The 26,342-nt window shown below is 35.7% G+C and overlaps 1 protein-coding gene across 1 annotated transcript in view; it reads left to right on the top strand.

Annotated features, from left to right (window-relative positions):
• The window catches only part of VPS13A (vacuolar protein sorting 13 homolog A), a 154,862-nt gene that overhangs the window by 76,433 nt on the left and 52,087 nt on the right, over window positions 1-26,342 (top strand). The window contains exons 23-40 of the mRNA XM_035892672.1: window positions 3,240-3,378; window positions 7,431-7,515; window positions 9,215-9,387; window positions 10,875-11,031; window positions 11,381-11,460; window positions 11,722-11,781; window positions 11,860-12,016; window positions 15,352-15,468; window positions 15,567-15,670; window positions 16,206-16,373; window positions 17,030-17,337; window positions 18,067-18,214; window positions 19,041-19,191; window positions 20,096-20,220; window positions 21,136-21,305; window positions 21,909-22,129; window positions 23,348-23,580; window positions 25,971-26,063. Of these exons, the coding sequence (XP_035748565.1) occupies window positions 3,240-3,378; window positions 7,431-7,515; window positions 9,215-9,387; window positions 10,875-11,031; window positions 11,381-11,460; window positions 11,722-11,781; window positions 11,860-12,016; window positions 15,352-15,468; window positions 15,567-15,670; window positions 16,206-16,373; window positions 17,030-17,337; window positions 18,067-18,214; window positions 19,041-19,191; window positions 20,096-20,220; window positions 21,136-21,305; window positions 21,909-22,129; window positions 23,348-23,580; window positions 25,971-26,063 (2,689 nt within the window). The remainder of the gene's footprint in view (window positions 1-3,239; window positions 3,379-7,430; window positions 7,516-9,214; window positions 9,388-10,874; window positions 11,032-11,380; window positions 11,461-11,721; window positions 11,782-11,859; window positions 12,017-15,351; window positions 15,469-15,566; window positions 15,671-16,205; window positions 16,374-17,029; window positions 17,338-18,066; window positions 18,215-19,040; window positions 19,192-20,095; window positions 20,221-21,135; window positions 21,306-21,908; window positions 22,130-23,347; window positions 23,581-25,970; window positions 26,064-26,342) is intronic.

Here is a 26,342-nt window from a genome sequence, read left to right as displayed (position 1 = left end):
AGTTTAGTACTAGATAAGCATATACCTCAGTGAGTTACCAATCATAACTAATACTTTAACCTGCACCAAGAGCAAGTAACCATTTCAAATCTAGCATGTTGATACCATCAACAACAGCTGAACTTGTTAATTTTGTACCTGGTTCAATCTCCAAATGCTTCCAGGATGTATTCTGCAGATGGTAATACTCTAGAGTCATCTACCAGTCTTGAAATGACTGGTACAGCAGCTTTTTACCTGGTGGTGGTGATCTGACCTTTTCTTTAAGGGCTTGCTGCTCTTCTTCTTGCTTTGAGCTATTCAAAATTCTGAAGTCTGAAAATCATGAACATCTGTATAGTATATATCCAGCTAGGACTGTATAATACATTTTTACATTTGGTTATATATCTTCCAAATCAGTTAAAACTACGTATGTTCTATTTTCTGTTGGTCTCTAGCTTTGACTCCTCAAACCCATCAATACTGTCAGCATCAATGTAGCTTCAAATGCTAAATCTCTCATTATCACTGCATGATCTCTTTTTGTTTTTAAGAAGGGTCACTGGAGTGTTTATATACAAATATTTAGGCCCATGTGATCTCTAGATGACATTGTACATGAATGATAAAAATTAACTGATAACTTTTGTGTGAGTAAAAATCCCCTAAACTGTAAATTTTAGTAATTATAGTTGAATATAGTAATGAGTAAATATAGTTGAATGAATGCATCAGTCTTGCTCACATCAGTTACACATATATGAATGTATTGTTGGCACACATGTAGCTATTCCTTTATATTCCAATTTTTGTAAGTATACTTGCATATAAAGCCAGCATTATATTTTTCCTGAGCTTTTTTAATTAAAGTTCGGAACTGTGCTGTAGAACAGCATAGTTCTGTTGAGAAAAATGAGTGGAAAAATGTTTGTTCTACAGCAAAAACTAGTACCAAAATTGCTTTCTTTACTGTAGTAGAATTTTATGAATGATTCCCTTAGTTTGGAGGGCACCTATTTTACTTTAAGTTATCTAAAAAGCAGTTAATTGGGTGTCTGTATTTTTTCAATTCTTTGACGTTTGTACTTCCTTGGGTGACCATCAAATCCAGTTGAATTCCTTTTGATTTTTGTTGTTCAAACCCAATAATTAATTCACCAGGACTTTGTGCTGGCTTTGTTTAGGAAGGCATGTTTCTATATTGCTGCCTTGAAGAGAATACTAATTTATGTAATTTTCGTTCCTTGAAGACCACTACATCAAGGGCCTTTTACTGTTAATCTGTATTTTCATCTGGTTGTGTTTCCTAATCCCTAGCTGTTTTTGAATCTGATTATCTGCCTTTCTTTCATTTATGAGAATAGGATGCAATGCTCCTTATAGTTTCTGTCACTTCACGTTTGGAAGCACTAATATGGCTCTGTAGTTTCCTAGCCTGTGTGAGTTGAGGGTTTTTTTTGTTTGTTTTATCCTGTGATATGGTTCCCCGATTTTCTGAAGGAGGTGCCTGGGAGTCTGTAATCTGGTTTTGAAGGCATATGAAGCCAGTATTAGGATACCAGTATTAAAAAAAAAAAATAATAAAAAAAAAAAAATCAATTTTGAAGGAGTGTACTTATTTGCAGCTTTGAGAATGGCATCCTTAACATTTCCTTCTCTCTAAATACAACCAGTCTGAACTTGGAGAAGTTTCTACACAGATTTCCTCATCAACTGAAGTACTTAACTCTTCCATTGCCTCAGTCTCTATGAATTGCGAATAACTGTATTCCGCTTCCAGATGTTTCCTGAACCTTAAAAGCTTTTGTTAAAAGAGCGGTGTAATGAGCCTGGGATTATTTGCAATTATCTGCCTTGTATGTGCTAAGTGCCTTCCATGTAGCTGCATGGGCTGTCCATTGTACAAACATTCATCAAAAATATCTTTAACAATATACGTGAATTTAGGTTTAAGTGCAATGTAAATTAGAATTGCTAAGTGTCATAGATTACTGGAACATTCAAGGAGTAGATGGACAAGTCCTTTCAGACCTGGCAGCTACACTTTTACCCCGCCCGTCTCTGTTAAAATAAAATAAAAAAAAAAAGGTTTAAAATGTCTCTCTGACAGAACTGGAATTAAGAATAAAAGTCAAAAGTAGTTGAGAATTAATTCCTTAAGAATTTAAGGATGTGAAGAAATTAATTAACGGTAGAAAACTAGGTGCTTGCTGTGACGGTTTAACATGCACAACATTGTGCTTGGTTTACACAAGTACAAGGAGCTGCTTTTTCAGTTACTCATGTAGTCTCAAAGTCAGATGAGATTGATTGCAAATTCTGGAGTTTTTGTCTGCACATCTTCTCCAATGTATTGTATTTTATCTGCCTTTGAAGATTGAGCTGTGAGTTAAGCACAGCAGAACTGGGAGGAAGTAGCTGGTCCTGTTCCTTACACCCCGTGTGTTAAGCATCTGCTGCTGCCTATTGGAGGCAGTTGACTTATTCAACAGACCTCTTTATCTGATCTAACTAGGTTTTGTAATAAAAGCATAATAATGTTCTTGGAGCTAGTTTTCTGCTCACTTCTGTTCTGCTCGCTTTTGTGAGAAACAGGCATGGGTTTTAGGTCTTTGAAAAGTCAGTGTCTGCATTTGAAGTGATTCTTCTTTTTGGCCAAAGCCTATTCAAAGAGGCTTAAAATATGTGTTACTGCTTTCATTTTTAAAGACTGTTATTTTATTCTTATGTCCTTTATAGCTATGCCATTTATTCCTTTGTTAAATATCTAGACTACTGCTAGAGTTTACTTAAATATACATAACTTCTAGGAAGTATTTTGTATACTTTGCTTCAAGTTTTGGTCTGTAAACATTCTTATGCACCTCCTCTCCCCCCCCTTCTTCTGTAAAATACTCTGTAAAGGTTCAGTTATGTGAATTTATTACATGTAGTCAAATATACAAACAAGTGGCAACAATTTCTGATTATGAGGAAAATAAGCTTTATGTAGCCCCATCAGAAGTGGTTATTAGTATTATTTGCAGTCCTGATCCACAAGACATTGTATCAAATGGAAATAGAAAGTACGTTAATGACTAGGTATTTGCTGGTTAAGTAACTCTGTGTGCAATGGAAGTTACCATTGCATATTTAAATATATATGTGTTAGATGAGTGATTTTCTGACCAGGAAGGCTTGTAGTTTTTTTCAGAAGAAAATTAATGTAAAGTTTGCATGAAATAGTTTTAAGATAACTTTGATTGTTTACAAAACAGGTTCAAACTGTCTGGACAGCTGCCTTTACTTTCCATCCAAATATCAGACCAGAAGCTGACAAGTATCTTGGAGCTAATTGATAGCATTCCTAAGCCAGAAAGTGCTCCTGCTACCAGTTCTCCTCCAAAAATAACTGAGGTAAGGTTTTTAAAAAAACATTTCATTAATAATTATCAGAAAAATACCTTCTTGCTAATTAGCTTTGCAGTTTTGAAAGGAGCACAAGAAAGTGAAGAACAAGCATTTACTTAGTACCTCTTGAAAAACTTAGCTAGTTCTCTAAAGCTATAGAAATTCTGCTTGTTATTTAGTTTATTGTGATCTTTAGCCAATAATTATGAAATAGTTGCCCAGTAGTTGAATTTAAAACAAAAAAAACCCACCCCAAACTTTTACTTCTCTGAGATTTACTTTGTAGTTCATATTAATCTTGATTAACAAACAAACTCCCTTTTTATTGAGGATTGGTTTAATTGTACCTTCAAATTTACACATATATCAGAGAGCTGCAGAGTTTGGGTTCACCTGTTTTGTTCTTCAATGAAGAAAAGGTTGAAACCTTGGCATATTTAAAGTTGAAGTATTATGTGGATCTTAGTCAGACAGGAGTTTAGCTTTCAAAAACAAAACAAAAGATATCCACTATCTGTGGCTAATGTTGGCTAGATAGTGGCTGCCTGGCAAAAGTGGCAGCTCCATTTCAGCTGACTTCATTGCTCTTCCCAGCTTTTCTTTATGCAGTTACACAACGTAGGTGAGTGGGTGATAGTTCTGCCTTGCATTTCTAAGATTTAGGAGTGTGGAGTGAGTTCTCTCCCTACTTCCCCACCCTCTTTCCTTAGTGAAAAGGGCTCAGGCTACTGTTTTATGCTTTCTTCAGGACAGAGGACTGCACTTTCTTACTATTATTCCTGAAAAGTATGCTTTACCTTTTGATATGAGCTGTTTTTCACAAAACTAGGAAATGAACTCCGAACTGTTAATTTTTAACATCGCTTTAGCCTGCATGATCTGGCGATATTTTATGTATCTTTAAAGCAGTCCTATTACTTAAACACAGGTGAACTCCCAAGGTCAAAGACAAAATTGGGCTATACATTTTTCTGTCATTTGTAAATACTTCTAATTATCTGTTATTTACTCTTTTGTGTACTTGATTCTAAAAGAATAATGGTCATCTTTGGTTTTTTTTTTTTAAGATTACTTAATAATTGTCTTTCCATCTTTATACAAATTATTCTGCCCTGTTCCTGATGGCTGTTGCTGCAGTTTTGGTGGTGTTTTCTGTGGGTTGTGTTAGCATTATATTCAGTAACTGCAAATGCATACAACTAGACATGCATAAATATTGCAAGTATATAGAGTGAAGATTGTTTCCCTGCAACATGTAGTTCCTGCCATCTCTTTAGTGGTGATGTTAAAATTTTAGGTAGTTCTGACCTGCTCTTTCGCTCTTCATACACGAATAGCAACCCCAGCCAAAAGCTGCCCTAGTCTCTGTTGTTTTGTGCAACTAATCCCAGGCAAACTCTCTTCAAGGATAATTGATGGGATTTTATTTTTACATAAATAAAATGTGCACATACAAAATTATTATCCTGTACTTTATAATATTCCCTATACTTGAATTTAATTATAGAATTCAACTACTACATTTAAAATATTTTAAGTCACTTTGATGTCCTTAGTATTACTTGTACATTAGTTGTGACGTACAAGGTGAGGTGAGGATAGAGTGTTGAGTCAGTGGGAATGTATTTACATTATATGCAGCATCCATGTTAAAACCTATGGTTAAGCCTGTCTGCTCAATCTTCAATCTACTGCAGAGCTTAGCAGACTTTCATGGCTGGTATTAAATTCAGTTAATTTAAGTGGATTTGCTGCTTTGGTGGTGGCAGATACATTCCCATGCTTTCATCCTTGTAGCTGAAATTTTTCTGAATCTTGTTGCCATCACATCACTTCTGAACCAAAACGGATGTGAAAACCTTTTTCAGAGCTCCGCACATAAACTTTGTTCTTTGCATTTTGAGTTAGAAGAGGAATTGTTCTTGGGCTGCAAAAACTGAAGACTCTTCAGAACAGGACCTTCTAGGTTTTGCACCCTGCACTTTCTTGTATTTTAGTACAAGAAGGCTGTCCACTTCAATCTGGAAGGCTTTATTTCTCATGATTCGGTACCGTGAAGTCAAGTTTCACAGTTTTTTCTTCTTGTCTTCTTAAAATGTGAAAGTGTTACAGATGAGACACTTTTGCAGTTGCAAGAGTCTGAGAGATTTGGTGTATCTGTCACTCATAGACATGGGTATATTCAGTAAGGTCAAACTCTGTAGGTTGGAGTTTGAGAAAGGCTGTTAACATATGAAGAATGAGATGAAAAATGGAGTCTTGGAAACAACATCCAAAGATGAATGTTTCTTTGTTGCCATAATACTTAGATTTCTGTAAGATACTGTGAGCTACTGAATAATTGTCCAAGACTAGGCTTTGAAAGTAGCAGTAACAGGGGAAAACAAAAACAAACCAAAACCCAACTACTGTCATCTGTGCAGTCCAGAGCCAAAGCCACTCAAGAAGAATGGGCCCACAGGCAGCGCACATGTCTCTCCTTACTTTAGTACTCTGTGCAAGGCACTTTATACTAAACATGCATGTGGAACATGCAAATGAGAATTCTCTACAAACTCAAACTACTGTGACTACTTTCTGAAGATTGATGGGAAATCTGGCTTTGGTGAATAAACCATTTGGTTACCTTCACTAAGAGAATTTAATTCTGTCATATATGATACCACATGGAGTGAGGATTCTTATCCTTTTGTCCATTCAAGTGCAAAATGGTGACATTTCACCCATTTTCAATTACTTCTCTGGGTTGTGCATATCTGCATCTCACAATTAAAGACTCTACTAACATCTGTTTTTCCAGATACAAGAAGAAATGAGATTTAACAAGGCTAAGTGCTGGGTCCCTGCACTTGGGTCATAACAACCCCATGCAATGCTACAGGCTCAGGGAAGAGTGTCTGGAAAAGTGCTCAGTAGGAAAGGACCTGGGGGTATTGGTTGACAGCCAGCTGAATATGAGCCAGCAGTGTGTCCAGGTGGCCAAGAAGGCTAACAGCATCCTGGCTTGCATCAGGAATAGCGTGGCCAGCAGGACCAGGGAAGTCATCCTTCCCCTGTAGTCAGCACTGGTGAGGCCACACCTTGAATATTTTGCTCAGTTATGGGCCCCTCACTACAAGAAGGACATTGAGGTGCAGGAGCATGTCCAGAGAAGGGCAACAAAGCTGGTGAGGGTCTGGAACACAAGTCTTTTGAGGAGTGGCTGTGGGAACTGGGGTTGTTTAGCCTGCGGAGGAGGAGGCTTGGGGGAGACCATATCACCCTCCACAACTACCTGAAAGGAGGTTGTAGTGAAGTGGGTGTCAGTCTCTTCCCGTAAGTAACAAGTGATAGGACAAGAGGAAATGGCCTCAGGTTGCTCCAGGGGAGGTTTAGATTGGATGTTAGGAAAAATTTCTTCACTGAAAGGGTTATCAGGCATTGGAACGGGCTGCCCATGGAAGTGGTTGTGTGACCACCCTTGGAGGTATTTAAAAGGCTTGTAGATGTGGGGCTTAGGGGCATGGTTTAGTGATGGATTTGGTAGTGTTAAGTTAATGGTTGGACTTTATGATCTTGGAGGTCTTTTCCAATCTAAATGGTTCTATGTTTCTGTGAAATTTAGAAACAATTCTGTCTGCTCTAATGTTTTCTCTAGTTTTTTTTTTTTATGTGATTTTATAAAGAATAGTTGATCTTTTACTATTCTCTGATGTTGCCATATTGGAGTCCTGTGAGGGGCTAGGTTTTGTCTTCCTGGAATTTTCATATGATGTTCTGTTTCTGTCAATCTTTCATTCTGTGAAGTTGGATGTTTGAACCCCTTTGCCATGTTTCCTAATGTATTCTGTCTTTACCTAGATGAATGTGCAGTGCCTGCTGCTTCTACCCAATTTAGGCCTCGTTTCTCCCTAAGCTTTTAATTTTAGTAACATAAGTATTTACCTGTATGTAATGATTTGCACTTAAAATAAGACCCATTTCCCAAAGTTGTAAAAGTTCCATGCAGCATATGTGCATTCAACAGCATAACTAATGAATTCAAGCAAAAAAAAAAAATATGGCATCTCCTGTTTCAGGCTGCAATATCCCCTGTGCTGTCAGCACCCCATTTATCACAAGGCGTGTTTCCAGTTTTGGATCTTCATTCATTTGCTGAGTCAGGTAATACGATCTGTTTTAACATCTGATTTAATAGACAGGTCAAGTTAAGTTTTTAAGTTCATTGAATTAATTTGTTTTTCCTGGAGAAAGGCTTAGTTTCAAGTTCTTAAAAGTTGATTAGTGTTATATTCTGCACATCTTATTATAATTCACTCTGTACATATTTGTATTTTCTCATAGCAGTAAAATTCTGTGTGCTTGTTCTTGTCATTCCCTTTCATGAAGGCAAAGTAGCAAAATGTTAGGTAGGATTGGTTTATTTATTTTTGTCTTTGCATATGTTACTACAATTATCTATTCAGAACATCTGAAGTAGTATGTATGTAATTTTTTGCTTCAGGATGTACTTACTCTCTGATGATGGCTTTAATTATGTTCTTCTTGTGAAGAATTTCTCTCCTACTTAGCTGGATTTATTTAAATTACAAAATTCAGAAACTATGACTGTTAGAAACTACTCTGTTTTTATAAACAACTATAATTTCAACTTCTACAGGATCAAACAGAATATTCGCTGTGGAGAAACTGGTCATGCTTAATACTGCCTTACTGTTCAAACAGCTTAGCTAGATTGTAATGTTCCATCTAGTAATTACATTTGAAAAATAATCAAACATATCAATGTTATTTCAGTGCCAATCAATTTTGTCATGCCAAAACACTCAACTGGAGAAATAGAGAATAATAGTTTTTCTCCTCTCTCAAGATAATTATATATGTGGTTTGCAAACACTAGCAAAATGATCAGCAAAGTTAATTTTTACATCTACTTTATCACTTTAAATTCAATATGCGTACAGTATGTATAGAACTATATCTGTGCATCTTGTTCTATTTTTTTTATGAGTTCCTTTAAGTGCCTGAAGGTAGAGAGGAGGTGTCTTTCAATTCTTAAAAATTAGGTGAGATGGGAGTGAACACTGGCACAAATTAATTTGAGAAAGTAATAACTAGATGTAGATTGAATCAAATTTGGGTTTTAATATATATTATACATACAGCTGTGCAATCATTTTAAGCGATTCATGTTATTTCTCTATCTTCACGCCCCAGACTCAGGAGTGCTTTTAAGCTTTAGAAGACACCTCAATGTTGTTTGTTCATTTTTGTCAGAAGAAGGATACTTCTTGCACAGTTACCTTTAACTTCATTGTTTATGGTTTTTAGGTGAAGGAAAAGAGACTTACAAGATGGTGCAATCTATTTGTCTTGGTTATACTTCTGTAATAATGTCAGGTGCATTAGAAGCTTGATAGTCCATAGGAGTTGCTCCTGAAATGGGAAATCCTTATCAGGGAGAGACCCAAAGTAGTGCCACTGGTAGTGAGGCAAATGTCTCAGCGGCAGTCAGACCAGCAGAAGAGTTATTATGCTATTAGTAAACACTGAAGGCAAGATGGGCCACTGTTTGTGCTGTCTTTTGAATGGCCAATAGTGAGAGAATTGCTGACAAATGTTGGCAAGAACTGATTTATGATGACGTGATAGAGGGACCTGTAGGTGTGGTGAAAAATTGTGGAGGTAGAAGCAGAGGTGATTATAGAAACAGACTTTGTTGGTTGCTAGTGATCAGCTAGGTAATCTTTCCATACTTGTTTGTTTAAGTTTTCATAGATGTAGACATAAAAATTCTAGGTCATAATACTGCAAAATATTGGCTGTCTAAAATGTATATATAATGTTGTGAATTAATCCTTAGAATCAGAAGAAGAATTTTATGATGCTCTAAGCAGTCCTGTGGAAGACATGCCATTTTTTGAAGCCCCATCTGGTTCCCTCAAGCGAGCTAGCAGTATGCGGCGAAAAAAACTGCGTAAACAAGAATCTTTGAAAAACATGACAGAATTCCAGCTGAGGTTTGAAGTTGCTGAGGTAAAGTTTTTTTTATTTTATTTATTTCTCTGAAGCATATCTGAACTGTAATTTTTCCATTTGTTGTGTTCATGAATCCATGTCTGCAGAAGTATTGTTTTCTCATTTCTTGCTGAAGCTATTCTGCAGGTTTTTTCCAAGTCACAGTTGTGCTTCTGCATCCTTGTCATCACTGAAATACTTTGATTTATCCACTTTATTTCCCACCTCATTTTATCAATGAATTTCCTTTACCTAACTATCACTCAAAAATCACGTTATGTATTTGTTTTGGCTTAAGATGTAGCTTTTGACAACTTTTTTAGATACTGCTGTGGTCACTGGGAAAACTTCATTAATATTTCATCTTGTAACAAGCACCCTATTTTTCTGTTCTAGTTTTTTGGCCTCACACCTAAATCTGTAACATGTTCACTGTGAGCTGTTTTATGTGTTACTCTTGCTGTTCCAGAATCAAGGGGAAAAAAAGAGTATTTTACAAAAATGCTAGATGCTGTTTCTAACTGCCTCAGTTGGTCTAATAAAAGAGATGGCCTCTTACCACTATCATTATCTTTATCATTAGACCATCATGGCTATGCCAGCGTTTTTGCTGCTACTCACTGTGTAGTTTTACAAATAAATCATACAAATTCAGTTAATTTCACAAATTCTGTTTTACGGGAGGGCTTACAGAATGGTTTCAGCACATCATAACTAGCTTGCAACATAACTTATTATATATTACACCTTACAGAAAAGAACAGATAAAATTGAAATTTACTGGGGTTTTGTGTGATGACAAGACCTTGTTCAAGAACTGCTAGTCTAAATATAGATGGTGTAGGTTATATATAATGTAAACTGTCTTACAATCTATATAATTAGGAATCTATTAAGAATCACCTGTCTGTTTGTTGGCTTTATAGTTTAAAATGACTTACTGGGTTTGGTTTTGATTTTTCCCTATTTGTAGAGAGCCTTATGTGGAAAGGAAGAGTACATATCTTTGTTTTGCTTTGGTTGTGAAAGACAGATAACAGCTCAGCTAGGTATTTATTTAACAACATCTTTGTCATGCATGGGTGAAAAAGTAGGAAATCCTCTCCCCTGATATGATATTCAGCTGGGAATCTAACTCTTACCCAGGAGAGTTCAATGAAATTTCAGGGAAGGCAGTAAACTCTTTATGCTGACTGAAAATCTAGTGTTGATTGGGTTGAACATTACTAAATGCTTTACAGAGTTGTTTTTAAAAATAATTTAGTTCATTTAAGCATAACTTTGATATTACAAGTATGCATGTTTAAAGTTTTTGTTAAAGTGGCAACAGAGTATTCTAGCAATTTTGCTTGTTGAACTGTTTTATTTTCTCCAGGGCATTTGATGTATAAAGTTAAATGATCAATACACATTAACCAGTAAAAAGTATATAAATATATTATTCTATATAAAAAATACAAGGATAATCCTCTACTTTTCTTCTGTTTGTCTGGGGTTTTTTTTAGGTTTTAATTAAATTATGCCGTCTTACTGGTAATACTGAGACACCTGTGCTGCAGCTTGGTATTGTAGGGTTAGGCACTGAACTTAAGTTAAGAACATTTGACATGACAGCAAATGCTTTCCTTCGTGAAGTTTGTCTGCTGTGCCCAGAGTATATGGGTAAGTATAGTCTGATCAAAAAATTAGTCACAAATAACACTGTGAATTTTCTTCAAAAGGCCTGTAGGGCTTTCTTTTGTGAACTGAGGAAGATTTGCTTCCTAAATTAAAGGGGGGGGAAGGGAAAAAGTAATTCAGGAGCTTATTGTCTTAGTACTTTGGTAAATATGTTCCAGTGCTGATGATTTTAGTAGAGACATCTAACTATTCTGCAGGAGAGGTTTTCTGATGAAATAGTAATGACAGCTAGTAGCCTAGTTTGTAATCTATACATGTTTAAAAGACCTGTAGAAAACATATTTTTTTTTTCTTTAAATAATCTTTTTTTATTCTTCTGGGTTTTTTTAAGATGATAATGACAAGCCAGTTTACATAATTACTACTTTGGATAATGTAGAAGATGATCTTCTCACTCTGGAGTACATAAAGGTGAGAAAAGAGCAGAGTTTACTTTTGAATTATAAGCCAGTCATAAAGAATACAGTATTACTGAGCAATTGTTGAAGGTTTTTCCTTACTTACTCATTCCTTCACATACTGAGTGTCATATGAAAAGTCTGTCTGCTCCCTAAACAGACTAACTTGTATGTCTAAAGTTAAAATGCTTTTTGAAATAAATTCTCTCTAATGAAATTTTCAAACTTCTCCTGATTTGTTTGTTTGTTTTTACATGCACTTTTTGTGGAATAGGCTGATATTAATGGACCAGAACTGAAAACTGCCTATCAGAATGTTCTACAGAAAATAAAGGTATGCTGTATTTTTATAGCATAATTTTCTCATTATGGGAGGAGAGGTATATTGGATAAACATAATTTGTTCTTTTAGGTGAACTTTTCATCTCTAGATGTTCATTTGCATACTGAAGCCCTGCTGAATGCTATGAACTGTCTGAATAATCTTCTACCCAAACAAGAAACTAAAGTTGCAGAAGAACCGGTCCATGAAAAAACAGAGGAGAAGAAGGATGTTCTTAAGAAATTAAGTAAGTTTCTTTATTCTGCACTCCACTTCCATTTTTATTCCTCTCTCTTCATTTATTTAAGCAAGAAAGAAAACAGACATATTTTCTATTTTTGTAAGCCTGTCAATGACTTTTTGTCGTGGTTTAACCCAGCTGGCAACTAAGCACCACGCAGCCACTCGCTCACTCCCCCCTCCCTCAGTGGGATGGAGGAGAGAATCGGGAAGGAGAAGAAAGGTTAGAGCCGTGGGCTGAGATAAAGACAGTTTAATAGGAGAGAAGAATAACAATAGTGATGATAATAATGGTAAGAGAATATACAGAATATACAAAGTGAACGATGCACAACACAATTGCTCACCACCCGCCGACTGATGCCCAGCCCGTCCCAAGCTGCAATCACTCCCCGAGCCGTGATAAGCCCCTGAGCAGCGATCACTCTCCCTGCAACCGACCGCCCAACTAACTCCCCCTGGGCATGATGTTATATGGCATGGAATAGCTCTTTGGTCAGTTTGGGTCAGCTGTCCTAGCTGTGTTCCCTCCCAGCTTGTTATGCAACTGGATGAGCAGGAGAAGCTCAAAAAGTCCTTGAGTAGTCTGAGCACTACTTGGCAACAACTAAAAACATCAGTGTGTTACCAACACTCTTCTAGTACTAAATCCAAAACACAGCACTATGCTAGCTACTATGAAGAAAATTAACTCTATCCCAGCCGAAACCAGGACACTTTTGAAATGAGAAATTTTGTTTAGGGTATATTTACTTATCCACTTCACAGCCTTTTTAAATTTCAGTGGTAATAAGAATGTTAGCTATCAGAGTACCATCAGAGTACTATGGAGTAACAAGGATATACTCTTATTCCCTAGCTGGAAGTGTGTAGGTGAGGAATAACTGTATAATTAATGAGACAAGGTAAATGCTGCAGCTGTTGACATTTCCTGAGTTAGAAATACTAAGTCAAGAATTCAGCAGGTCTGATTTGTTGATATTGTGCAAAAACAAACAAGCAGATCACCTCCATTTTTTGATCTTGTGTCTGGGAGCTACTTTGAAATGCATCATTCTGTTAAATACTCAGCATTATGCCAATGATATTAATTTCTGTTTTGAGAAGGACATTTCTGAGATCTTTTCAATCATTGCTTGCTGTTAATTGTAAGACACTGCGGGTCCAGCTAGTTATTAGAACAAAAAAAACCACACACACAAAAACTATGGTAGAGGGTAATTATCAAGATGATCCTAGCTGAAGTATTGTAATACCTGCTCTGCGTTACTGATTTCAGTAGGTCCCTCATATGAGTGACCTAGCCAAACCACTGGTACACTGATGAGATCTTCCTGAGGCTGCCTGCATTCGCTGGTGTTAGTTCTTACAAACATTTAGAGTTAAACTTCAGTACTAGTTTAGTATCTTTAAACTCCAAGTATCACATTTGCAACACTTGTTGAGATATTTTTGAGAATGTTCATTTGTGCTGCCTTTACAAACATATTTCTGTTTTGCTAAACAGAAATATGTTTGAGTCTAGCATATACTTGTATTCAGTGATTAATTTACAGTGTTGCTGAGGATCGATGATTTTATTATGGGAGATTTGTGAACTAGTAGCCTGAAGAAGATCTTGAGACAGAAATGGTATCTGTAGGAGGAAAAAAAAGATCAAGCTTTCGGGTGCACAGCTCTTCTTGGGATTTGAGTATTGCCCATACATACTTCAATGAAATCAATCATGTTAAATTTTTAAGCATTGTGAAAGGAAAGATAATTATCATGTCTGGAACCAAACAGGTTATTAATAAAATGAGAGAAAATAAGGATTGTAGCCTCTGTTTTTGGAGGGGAGATGGAGGAAGATGAAAGAACATTTGCCTTAAGAAGGATGAGAGATGAGTTGGAATGACATGTGGGAAGAGTATTAATACACCACACAGCCACTGTCTTTCAGCTGATGATTTTTTATTAGTCCATCAGATTGTTAAGAAGTTTAGATCCTCAGCTTTTTCTTTGAAGGTGTTTTGTAGGTCTTCATGGCATAATAGAACTGAGAAGTATAAGGTGGAATAATTGCTCAGTGGAAAAAAAAATCTTCAATTTAACTCTATTTTAATTTTTCTGTGTGTGTGTGAGATTCTTTTCATTCATGGTGCTTCTTTGATTTCAGTTATACAGGGACATGCTTGGGCACTAGATGAAACCCCATTTGTGTACCTATGATAGTCTGTGAACTTAAAGGGTTCTGTTCTGTATATATATTTATATATAATATTACATTTCATATGTATTAGCTTTTCACAGCTGAAAAGCTTTCAGAGGTGATCATGGAGCAGATCCTCCTGGAAACTACGCTAAAGCACATGGAAAATAAAGAGGTGATTGGTGACAGCCAACACAACTTCACTAAGGGCAAATTTTGCCTGACAAATTTGGTGGCCTTCTATGACGGGGTTACAACGTTGGTGGATAAGGGAAGAGCAACTGATGTCATCTACCTGGACTTGTGCAAAACATTTGACACTGACCTGCATGACATCCTTGTCTCTAAATTGGAGAGACATGGATAAAACACTTGGTGGATAAGGAATTGGCTGGGTGGTTGCACTGAAAGAATTGCGTTCAATGGCTCGATGTCCAGGTGGAGACAAGTGACATTTTCAGGGGTTGGTATTGGGACCGGCACTGTTTAACATCTTTGTCGGCAGCTTCGACAGTGGGATTGAGTGCACCCTCAGGAAGTTTGCTGATGACACCAAGCTGTGTGGTGTAGTTAACACGCTGCAGGGAAGGGTTGTGATCCAGAGGGACCTTGACAGGCTTGAGAGGTGGGCCCTTGCAAATCTCATTAAGTTTAACAAGGTCCTGCACATGGGTCGGGGCAATCCCAAGCACAAATATAGGCTGAGTGGAGAATGGATTGAGAGCAGCCCTGGGGAGAAGGACTTGGGAGTGTTGATGGATGAGAAGCTCGATACAACCCAGCAACGTGTGCTTGCAGCCCAGAAAGTCAACCGTATCCTGGGCTGCATCAAAAGAAGTGTGGCCAGCACGTCGAGGGAGGTGATTCTCCCCCTCTACTCCACTTGTGAAACCCCACCTGCAGTATTGATTCCATGTATTTCTTGCAGTTAATAAAATACTGATGTTGATTACCACAGTTTGTGAAGCACATGAAGACTCCTGTATATAAAATCCTGTATATACAGGTCTTTTGTGTCATACTTGTATGAGTGCAGTGCATTTTGCCAGTGCTGCAGGCTTAATACAAACTAGGCTTTAGGGAAGGGATACTAAAATATTACATCTCCTCCTTGAAGAACTATAACTTTTACTATTTTGTATTTCCCACAGCATCAAAAAAATCGAAGTACGAAGATGTTATTGACCTCAATATCTGTGCGGATTTGTCCTGTTTGCGTATCTTTATTAGAGAGAAAAAACATAGAATAGCTGAAATTCACATTGAAGGTAGGAATGAAAATTTAATCCCAAAGGCACAAAACTTCGTAACTAAAATAGTCTCTAAATTTTGTGTCTTTTTGGGGTTTTTTTTGTTTTCTTTTAAGGTCTAGATAGCCAAGTTATCATGAAGAAAGCAGCAACTGAAGTGACTGCAAAATTAAAGAACATCATTATTGTGGATTCTGATGAGACGGCATTGTATAAAAAGGTATGCATTTGCATGTGTCCTTGACTTGTGAACGGTATATAGATGGTAAATTGAACTTCCTTTGTGAACTTACTCTTTGACTGTGTTTTTTTCTTTTTAATAATGTTTTATATATTTGCTGGGAGCATTATTCTCTATAGGCAGACTGATTTGGCCTCCACAACTGGTGACTGCTAGACCAACATTAATTTTATGCAACTGTGATGCCCAACTGCTCGTTACTCTTGTCATTTGGTTGACTTTAATGGACAGAATTATAAGCTGAGATTCCAACTGAAGATTTTCAACTATTTCAAGGACTTTAATTTATTTATTGTAGAGATATTCGAAGTAAAAATGTATTATTTTATTATTTTATCATATTTAAATATAAACATATCTTTATTATATAAAGATATAATTTATAATTATATATTACCTCGCCTTAAAAATGAGGTACTACATTTTATTTTGGAATTCAGTTCCTCCAGCGTAAGTTTTTACAGTAGAGATACTCTTTTTTTTGTCTTTTTTTTTTTTTTTTTTTCTTTCTAAGGCTCTTTACATCACAGGAAAAGAAGTCTTCAACTTCAGAATGATATCATATGTGAATGCTACAGACGGCATTGCATATACAAATATGGATGTTGTTGACAATCGTATTTATCTAACTGTTGGGTGTATTCAAGTAGTTTTTGTCAACAAGTTTGTTTCATCTATTTTGGTAAGTTGAATTTTCCAGGTACTGTTTCTTTGCATTCAGGTAATATTGTCAGAGCTAGAAAAGGATAAAGCATCCCATGTAGGGTGGTGCCCATTTATGTGAGAACTCTTAAATACTGTTGTAAAAACTTCACTGGGGTTGGTGCTTGGTCTATTTACTTTTCTTCTCCCTATGTTTATTATTGTGGAGTGGGTGGCTAAGCAACAATATTTGCTGTTATAATTAGTAATTTTTTTCTTTCAATGACTTGTGGCAGCTTTTAGATATACACACTGTTCATTGTTTATAACACTGACATGTAAGTAATAAATCATGAAAATTAATGCCTTTTCCATAAATTCTGCTAAGTAAATCTATCTTTTACTCTCCATATGAGTGAATAAAACGTAATTCATACAAGTCATGTTACAAGGTCATTGCTGTTACCATCTAATTTGCTAAATATTTAGTACGGAAAATTAATTTTTTATATATATATAGACACACATACTTTATCATATTATGGGGGAAGATTACCCTATTAAAGAATTCAGAAAAAGTGCGTAGCAAAAATGGTATCTTAAGATGGTTTGCTGTTTAAAAAACCTACAGTGCTTAGTGGTTTTGAAGTAGTGTAGTTCTTAATAAAATTTGCAACATCTGTATTCTTTTCCTAGGCTTTCATAAATAACTTTCAAGCCGCCAAGGAAGCTCTTACGGAGGCAACTGTTCAAGCCGCAGAGAAAGCAGCTACAGGTGTAAAAGAGCTAGCTGAGCGTAGCTCCCGTTTGGCACTGGATATCAATATTAAAGCACCTGTTGTGATAGTTCCACAGTCAGCAATGTCTGAGAATGTCCTTGTGGCCGATCTTGGTCTAATCACTGTGAAGAACCAATTCTTTATTGCTAAAACAAAAACACGGTATAATCTTCCGCCCGTTATTGATTCTATGACAGTGAAATTGAGTGAACTAAAGTTGTACAGGTAATGTAATATCAGGATTTTCTAAAATTCATGTAATCCATTTGGGATACTTCAGTTGGAGAGCTTTGAGAAGTTGTTATCAAAATAAGTAGTTAATGGTTGGTGGCCGATGGATACACTATTATCTTGAAATATAACAGCAAATTAATAAACTTTGTAAAAGCAATTAAAACACATAGTTTAAGAGAAATAGCATCTACACATCTTCTAATAGAAGCAAATGTTTGTTTAGAGACTATTGTGTAGAATAATAGACTTATGTATCATTCACTGCTTTGGGACAGGTTATACCCATTTGTAAATGGCTATTTTGATGGGGTTTTCAAGCTATACATAGCAGGAAAGATATCAAGTTGGATAGCCGTAAAGAAGTCTTTGAAAATGGGCTTGGTTTAGGGGATTGGGAGGGGGAGAGAGAAGGGAAGGGTATTTTCAAACACACTTGAAGAGTACTGAAGAAAGGAGGAATTGCTGTCCAGTGGAGAGCAGGCAGGAGGTTCTAACTTTGCAAGAAGTTAGTATGTTATGTGCCCGCTGTGTGCGTGAGGTGTCCCCTCCCTGCCAAGAAAATATGTCTAGTTGGAGTTAGGCTTTAAGTAGCGATACTAGAAGTAGTATGAAGACTGTTCTACAGTACTATTAAAAAAGGTGAGGAAAAGACAAATTGTGTTTGTTAGAACGTGTAAGTGAAGTAATGTTAAGCTGGGAGTATTTTGTTTCTGTTCACAGATCATGCTATGAGCAGGGTTCATTGCAAACTGAAGTACAGTTGCTGCAGCCACTTAATCTGGAAGTAGCTGTTGAACGAAATTTAGCTGCTGCCTGGTATAACGAAGTTCCTGATATTGAAATATCTGGCCGACTCAAGCCTATGAATGTAAGCAGTCATTTCTGAAAGCAGCTGTTAAAATATCCGTGGAAAATGGATCCATTTTTCTGTTCAGAAACGTCCAAGTTCCTTAATTAGGGTACTGATTGATTTCAAAACATACAGGTAGAGGGGATTTTGTTGTTTCATAGGGAAAAAGGAAATTAATAGCTTTCTGTTCTGATCTAAGCTGTGTATTTAATCTGTGATACTGCAGGCAGATTTTGTGCTATATGTTACTGTTGCTAGTTAGAAATAAGTATGCTGTTATGGCCTTCTTTTATATGTTAGTTAGCATCTTTAAAAGAAGGATTGGAAAAAGTTGGGGTTTATTGGTCTGTTCATTAGCAGTATGATTACCTGCTGAATTCATATGCATGACAAACCTGAGCAGGAGTTAGTTCATGTGCTCATTTAAATTTAACATCAAAAAATTAAAGATTGTTGGTTGTATGAGGAAAACAAATTTGCCAAATTTTGAAATAGAACTAGTAACCACATAAAGTACCTTGTGACTCAATGTGGACGACAACTTCAGGTGACTATAAGTCACACTGTATGTGTATGGCTTCTAATGTTAAATTTCTAAATTGTAGCTTTGTAAAGAGAGCTTGTGGACAAAAATAAAACAATGTGTGAATGACTTATGATTTCTAGAAGTTACGGTAAGGGGTTGTGTGGATTTGAGAGAAACATTTTATTGGTTCTTTAGTCTCCTAAATAGAGACTTAGATGAGATTAATTTGGTTTATCTGTTTATTTGTAAACTTAGATTTTAGCTACCAAGTTTAATGAACTGAGTTGTTCTGAGTTTAATAACAATCTTTTTTTAAAGCTAATTCTCAGTCAGGAAGACATTACCACAATATTGAGGACGCTAAATGAAAATATAGGTGGAAGCTCTGGTGCGTCACCATCTTTACCAGAACCGGAAGATACGACTAGCCATGGTAGTGATATGCATAGTACTTCACAGCACTCTGCAGGTAATGCTTTCTAAAATTACATGTGGTCTAGGATTTTTAGGTATTACTGTCAATTTATTATTTCTGTTGGAATTGCCTTTATGAAAGTATGCCAGATTCAGTTGTTTTTAACAGTATGCTCCTGTTATCTTGATATTGTGGTTTAAGCTATACCCAACAGTAATGATAATGAATAGGAGCAACTGGGCCACTCTAGTGAGTTTTGTAACATGATGTGTTTTAATGTAAGGACCATATTGTTCTACTGGCAATAATGCAGTGAGCACCTAAACATGTCAGCTGGATTTGGTAACATACCAGCTTTGGAAAGTAGCTATGTTACTCTTTTTCCTGTGTATGCTGGTTCTGTTGCTGTTCAGTTTTAGATCTGTTTGCCTTGTCATAACAATGGCATCCCTAAAAGTTGTTCCTATTCCATAGGCATCATTGCCCATAAACTGTTCAGCACACACTAAAAAAAAAACAAGGTTAAGAAAAGAATCTTTTGTTGAACTCTTCTATTAAATGTGAAAACTAGCAAAAACTTGGCAAGTTGAACAAATGAGGATGAAAGTAAACTTGTATTTGTTGTAAACACTCTTGCAAGTGGTAACCATATAACATTAAGAAAAGTTGTACATTTATGTCTTAAAGGTGGTAAAAATTGCATGTAGAATATTTTGTGGAGTATTTAATTTTCTCAAACATTGTGTGATTTTGCCAAAAGTAATTACAGAGAGCATGATAAACATATCCTAAGTGTGGGTGGATTTACATGTGGACAAAAAGGGAAGTTGTCTTTATAGTCAGTAGTGAGGATGTTGGGTTTGGTTTTGTGTTTTGTGGTTTGGTTTTGTTTTTCTTTTCCTTATTTGCAGTCAGGTAATTTTCTTTAATATTAAATGTTTTTTCTAATTTCTGAAAGGTGTAACTGTTGTGACGTCAGCTGTGGTGGAATTGCATTCACCTATGAAAATAAAAACAACACTAAAACTGGACTTCAGATTTGACTCTCTGACTTTAGTATTGTACAGTCCAAATTCAAAGCAGGTAAATATAATTTGGGTTACAAAGAGAAAGAAAGATCTTCAAGGTTGCCTAGAATCCTGGAAATTCTGAACGGGATTAGTTTAATTTATAGCAGAGAAAGTGATTTCTAGCAATAGTAACAAACGTGATAGAAATGATAGCTATTTTAACTAAATCACGTAGCAGATACTACAGGAAAGAGAATAACCAGCAATAGCATATAATATGTGGTGTCTTCTAGGATCTGACTAAAAATTTGTTGAAAACTTACCTTAGTTTAAAATACAGTTTGGGAATAAAAAGTGCAGACAGATGCAACCTATTCGTTAGTTACACACACACAAACAAACATACATAAACAAAACTGTGGAGAGATTTTAAATTTTTATTACAGTATGAATGCATTTTTATTCTTCTTGGTTTAAATTTACAAAACTTACCTGCAAATTTCTGACTAAAAGTTTGATAATATTTTTTTTAAACTTATAGTCTGTTATTTTAGATTTTGAACAATTTTCCAATACCTGGCTAAACATTACATAGTCATAAGAGTCAAAACTTAATTTCTTATTTGGTGTCTTTGCATATATATATATACACATATAATACATATATATAAGATACATATATGTGTGTTTTTAAACAGCAAACAATGCAAAATTGCATATGACAATTCCACTTTCTTTTAAACATTATCTCCCTCTCACTAATGTAGCTTGCTTTAGCAAGCTTGCAGAAAGGTAAAGCTTTGCTTTTTATCAGTTTTTCTCTGTATGTTATTGATTTTGTTGTCTTCTGAACTACCAGTGAGTTGGTTTAATATATTTTTATTATTAGAAACCTTACCAGCTAGAGTAAAGCTGTATATTACACCCCTATATCATTTCCATTACCTGTAAGCAAATCTACAAACATATTTTCATTTGATTTAAACAGGTTACAAATTTGGATCAGAGAGATGACCTTTCGAAGCTTGCAGAGTTTAAGTTAGTTTTGATGTCAGCTGCTGTCAAAATGTTATCAGATGGTTCAATGAATGCTTCAGTCAAGCTGGCAAACTGTACACTAGATGATAAAAGACAGTCAATTCAGAAGGCTACACCGAGGTCTGTATTTTGACATAAATTGCTGTTTATCAGTTTGACAGAGTTCCAAATATTTCCATTTTAGTATTCTGTTAAAACTGCAATTTTTTTTGGTGTAGGCAGTTCTTAAGGAACATGTTACTGTAGGCTTACATGTCTTGCTTGCCCTTTGTCCATATGATGCTTATGAGACACCAATAGAAATACTAGAAGCAAACTTTAAATATGAAATAAAACAAACTTTAAATATGAAATTAATAACTGCATATAGAAACAAATTTTACTTTAGTAAACTGCTGGCTAAGTAAGACTAAGCTTTTTTCATGAAGAGTAACAAACTTCAGTAAAGTATAAGGCTTTTGATATGTAAACACAGAATTGTGATCGTGTGACATGTTAAAATTAGGAACACCTTTGGTTGTCAATGTGTGGGAGTTCAGTTTTGTCGGTTTTCAGAATTTATGTTGTTATTTTTATCAGTCATGTTTTTAAATTTTTGATGTTAACTTTTTAAATTCACTCTTGTTAATGTATTGCAGCTGGTGAGAATCTTGAGTGTTTTTTCAGCATTTGTGGCTGGTTTTTTTTACTGTCTCATTAAATGCTGCCTTAATGGTCTTTCAGGATGGTGGAAATGAAACATGGATTTGAAAAGAAAGTTATGATGGATATAAGCTATAAGCAGGGGAGAGATGGCACTGTTCTTGATGTGATTGTTCAAGAGATATACCTTTGTGCAAGCATGGAGTTTCTACTTACTGTTGCAGATATATTCTTAAAGGCTAATGCAGAAAGTGCTGCTGCACAGAGAAATCTCAAACAGTCACTACCTTTAAAGGAACAAGGTACATACTGGAAATATTTAAAAACTTATATTTAAATATCCATTTAATTTTCATATTATAATAGTATTGTAAAAACTACAGTACTCCTTTTATGCTATTTCCCATGTTTATGTGTATAGAACAGCTTCTTTTAACCATTGATGTTTCTGTCTTTGCATCATGGAAATTGACTCATGTGCCTTGGTCTTTATTTCCAAATGAAGCTTTGTCTTACCAGAGAAAGGAAATACGTAGAAGTAAATGTCTAAAATAAAATAGGAAAGGACAGTTACAGGTGGCACTCTAGGTTTGTTTGGCTATCTTTGCAGTCTCAGCAAAGTTTATAATGATGATTACCACCATAATAATTTTCATCCTTCCTGAGAACGGTGGAGCATATTGTATTATGCTTAAATATGAATTCAGCCTCCCAGATATCGCTGACTAGAAATGTTGTCATTTCATTTGTCCACTGCTGTGCGTTTGTGCCTACATCAGGAAGCAGGCTTTTAGCTTGAGTGCCTAATTTGGTCTTTCTAGTGCAGAACCATGTATCTGCCATCAGATATTAGTCCATTAAGGCATCAGAGCAGGAAATGAACTATTTATGCTTCCAGGCCTCAGGTAGTTCACATCAGGTCTGCAAAGCCAAATCCCTTTCTCTGTTTTTGTTTTCCTGTACCCTTAATATCTTAGTTGTGTCCACCTCAGTGAGGCCTGCTATGTTTATTTAGTAGATGCACAAAACCTAAACAAATTAAGTCTTACATAGAATTATATTGGTACTGCGAATGGTTACATCAGGCACTAGTAAATACTGCATTATTGTCCTACAGAAAAATGTGTGTTTTGCTGCTCCAGAGAGCAGAAAATGCGTCCAACATTTTCATAAAACCCTATCATAGCTGGCTGATGTAGATATTTAGTGAAACTAATACATTTGCTAGTGTCAGAGGTAATAACAGTAGTGATACTGTTATCCTTTCCATTTTGACAAAGAAGCTTTGTGGAATCTTTTGCTGTATAGGAAAGTAATTAGAGCTTTAAAGGTTTTTTTATGTCCAGTGAAGAGCCTAGAAATAATTCTGTTGCAGGGATCTAGATCTACAGGTTTTCTGACAACAGCTATGCTAGATCATATCACCAAATCTTTAAAACTTCTCTATAAGTTGTGAGAGATGTAAACAATGTCCATTTAATCTTTGAACAATTAATCTCATTTAATTTTTATCTTTGAAGCACCTGTGCAGCCTGTATCTACAATGGAAATGAACATTGTTGTTAAAAATCCAGAAATTGTGTTTGTGGCTGATCTAACAAGAAGTGACGCTCCTGCATTGGTGGTTACAACACAGTGTGAGGTCTTCATTAAAAACAGCCCTGAAAGGTATAGCATGACAGCTGCTGTTAAAGAGATACAAATGAAAGCATGCCCATTTCTTCCAGAAAAAAGGAAAGGGAACATTACTACGGTGAGTTGCAAACATCCAGTTTGTATTTAAAAGGTGCTGTGTAATTTAGACTACTAGAATGTAAGTTATGTCTGAAGCTTTCCTCACTAGAATGTATATTACAGACATATGAGTAAAATTTTGTGGCTAACTTATTGTCTTGATTTTATTCTGTTTCGTCTTATGCCAAATGTGTCATCTTGATCTGTGGCTTTGAGGTCTGCTGTATATGGCAAACTAAAATTAGAATCCCGAGGAGGAAAATCTTAATAATCTCTTATATCCCATGTAAGCCAAATAAATAGAATTTTATAAGTGTACACTATTTCAAATGCAATATAGTAAATTTGGAATACTTTCAGTCTGAAACTTTGTATTAAATATCTATGTAAGTGAATAACGAAGGGTCACAGACAGAATAGGAAGCATTTATTATGAAATAGATTACTTACGGTATGCTGTTGATAAATTCCTTTGTGGTAAGGTCCATAGATCCATTATATTAAAACTGTCTGTTTATATTTTGGCAACAGAATCAGACTTGTTAATTACCGGCCATGTGGGAATACTACTGGAGCTTCTTACACCTTTTCTGCCTCCTTGGCAGACTGTACCTCAGTTAACTCTGTAATGATACTGTTGTGTCAGAGAAAAAAATTCAGTTTGACAGCATATCCAACTGTTATCTGTGTCCTCAGACCACAGATGAATTTTGAAGAATGAGTCTTTTCAGCTATGCGTTAATCGCTGCTTACTTTATGGAGCTGTGTAGGAAAGACCAAAGCTATAAGCACAAAGGACTGGGACTCCCACTTCATCAGATGCTTTCAGAGCAGCTCAACTGACTCCTTGGGTAGACACAGTCTTTGATTGCATTAATCTCTTAATCTAGTCACTGAGAAAGTGATGCGCTTGCACTGTTAGCCACAACACAAAGTTGCTTGACTTCCATTTCCATAGCTGGTGAATGTGGCAAAAATGTGGCTAGCTTTGTAGAAAGCAATTAGGAGGCTTCACACCAAGCTTTCCCTCTTACAGGTATATCTTCTGCCAGAATCTCATATCTGACTGTAGAAACAAATACCTGTAGCTGACTTGTGCTATAAAGAGGGGAAAAGCTTAGATTTGATGCTTAAAACAGTACCTTTTTTGAAAGATTCAGGAAGTTCAAGAGAGAGTAGTAGAGGTCAAAAAAGACTGTTTTCTGCAGGTAGCAGCATAACTACCCCTTTTGAAAACAAGTACATAAGGAAATCTCTGAACCCAGGTTTTCTGTAACAATATGATTACAGTCTGGGAAAATAATCAGAGAAACAGAGATTCAGATTGACATTCCATGGCCACCTTTAGTCAAGAAACAAAAATGTATGATACAAGTTTATATGAAGATTACAAGATTTCTGAAGGTTATTACCACGTGATGATTTTATATTGCCTAAACTTTGGGGATGCTGTTGATGGATGAATTCATCCTCCTGATCAAAATGTTTCCCCAGATACCCAGAAAACTAGTCTTTGTACTTAGAGTAGCACAAGTGATGAGGTTCTTCCTGTACATTTCTTGCATGTACCTTGCTTGAAAGAAGAATGCGTTATTTTTTATTCTTGGTTGTAACACAGAAAAAAAAATAATTTAAGCAGCAGATGATAAAATAATAATACAGCCAAAAAAATCTGTTAGATGAAATTCACGTGGGAAAAGTGTGGTAAAACTGATCTGAGCTGTTTCTGTGCCCCCAGCATCTGATTCAGATATGGACAGAGATGTCGGGAAAGATTGCAAAATCAATATGGTTTGAAATTATATTTTTTAAAGACTTATCTTCTCAGGTAGGGACTGGAGAACAAATTTCCCTATCAAAAAAGTATCAGTAGAGTCTAAGTACATCTGAGTGCTTTAAATATTAATCACATGGCACTATGATTTTGTTTATATTCTACCTTAGATTTGGTTTTGGTAAACCTTGGCAAGTGGGAATATACAAGGACTGATTGTAAAATAAAGCTGGAACTGAGTGATTGTGATTTAAGCAGTGATATTTTTATTCAGGAAAACTAACTGTTGTTGCTGTGTTGCTCTTAACTGAAAAATCGGATTCTTCTCAAAAGTCACAGACATGATGATATGGTGTATCTGAAGACATCTGAGGCTTTACCTAAGGAATGGCGTTACTGAAGTATAATGCACTTTGATGATTCAAATATCAGCTACAGTGATGATTGAGAAGGGTGGAGGCGATGCTTCTGATATTTCATTTCTTTATGTTTGAACACGTTATTAGTGTTCAAATTACTCTTAAATTTGAAGATCCAAATAATGATAACTTTTCCTTAATGTGTAGTATTTAAAATGATATGATTTCTGAAAGATTTTTTTTCTCTATTTAACACATTTTTACTCTTTTGTATAGATATTGCAGCCTTGTGACTTATTCTTTGAAATGAAACAGTCAGGCACTAATCCACAGACAGCTGATTTAACGATTAAATCTCTGACAATAAAAGTAAGTAGACTCTTCCTGTGTTTTTAGTTGTATATGCTTCTTAAAAAAAAAAATCAGGAATGACTGAATTGCAGAATTGTTTCTGTTCTTCATCAGGTCACCTACCTATTTAGCATGTGGAAGTAAACAAATTTGAAAATTAATAATTGTGTCACAATGCTTTAGTTTTGGAATCTCTGTTTTACAAAATGGCCTGATGTGCAGAGATAAGTTTTGAAGTGTTCAGAGAGAGTGTTGGAAGATGTATTTTAGAAAGCTCCCATCTGGAAGAAAGGCAGG

Source organism: Egretta garzetta, unplaced genomic scaffold (assembly GCF_000687185.1).
Source record: "Egretta garzetta isolate BGI_Z169 unplaced genomic scaffold, ASM68718v1 scaffold334, whole genome shotgun sequence".
NCBI lineage: Eukaryota > Metazoa > Chordata > Aves > Pelecaniformes > Ardeidae > Egretta > Egretta garzetta.
The sequence above is the reverse complement of the archived record's forward strand: the minus strand, read 5'-3'. Positions and strand labels throughout refer to the sequence as shown.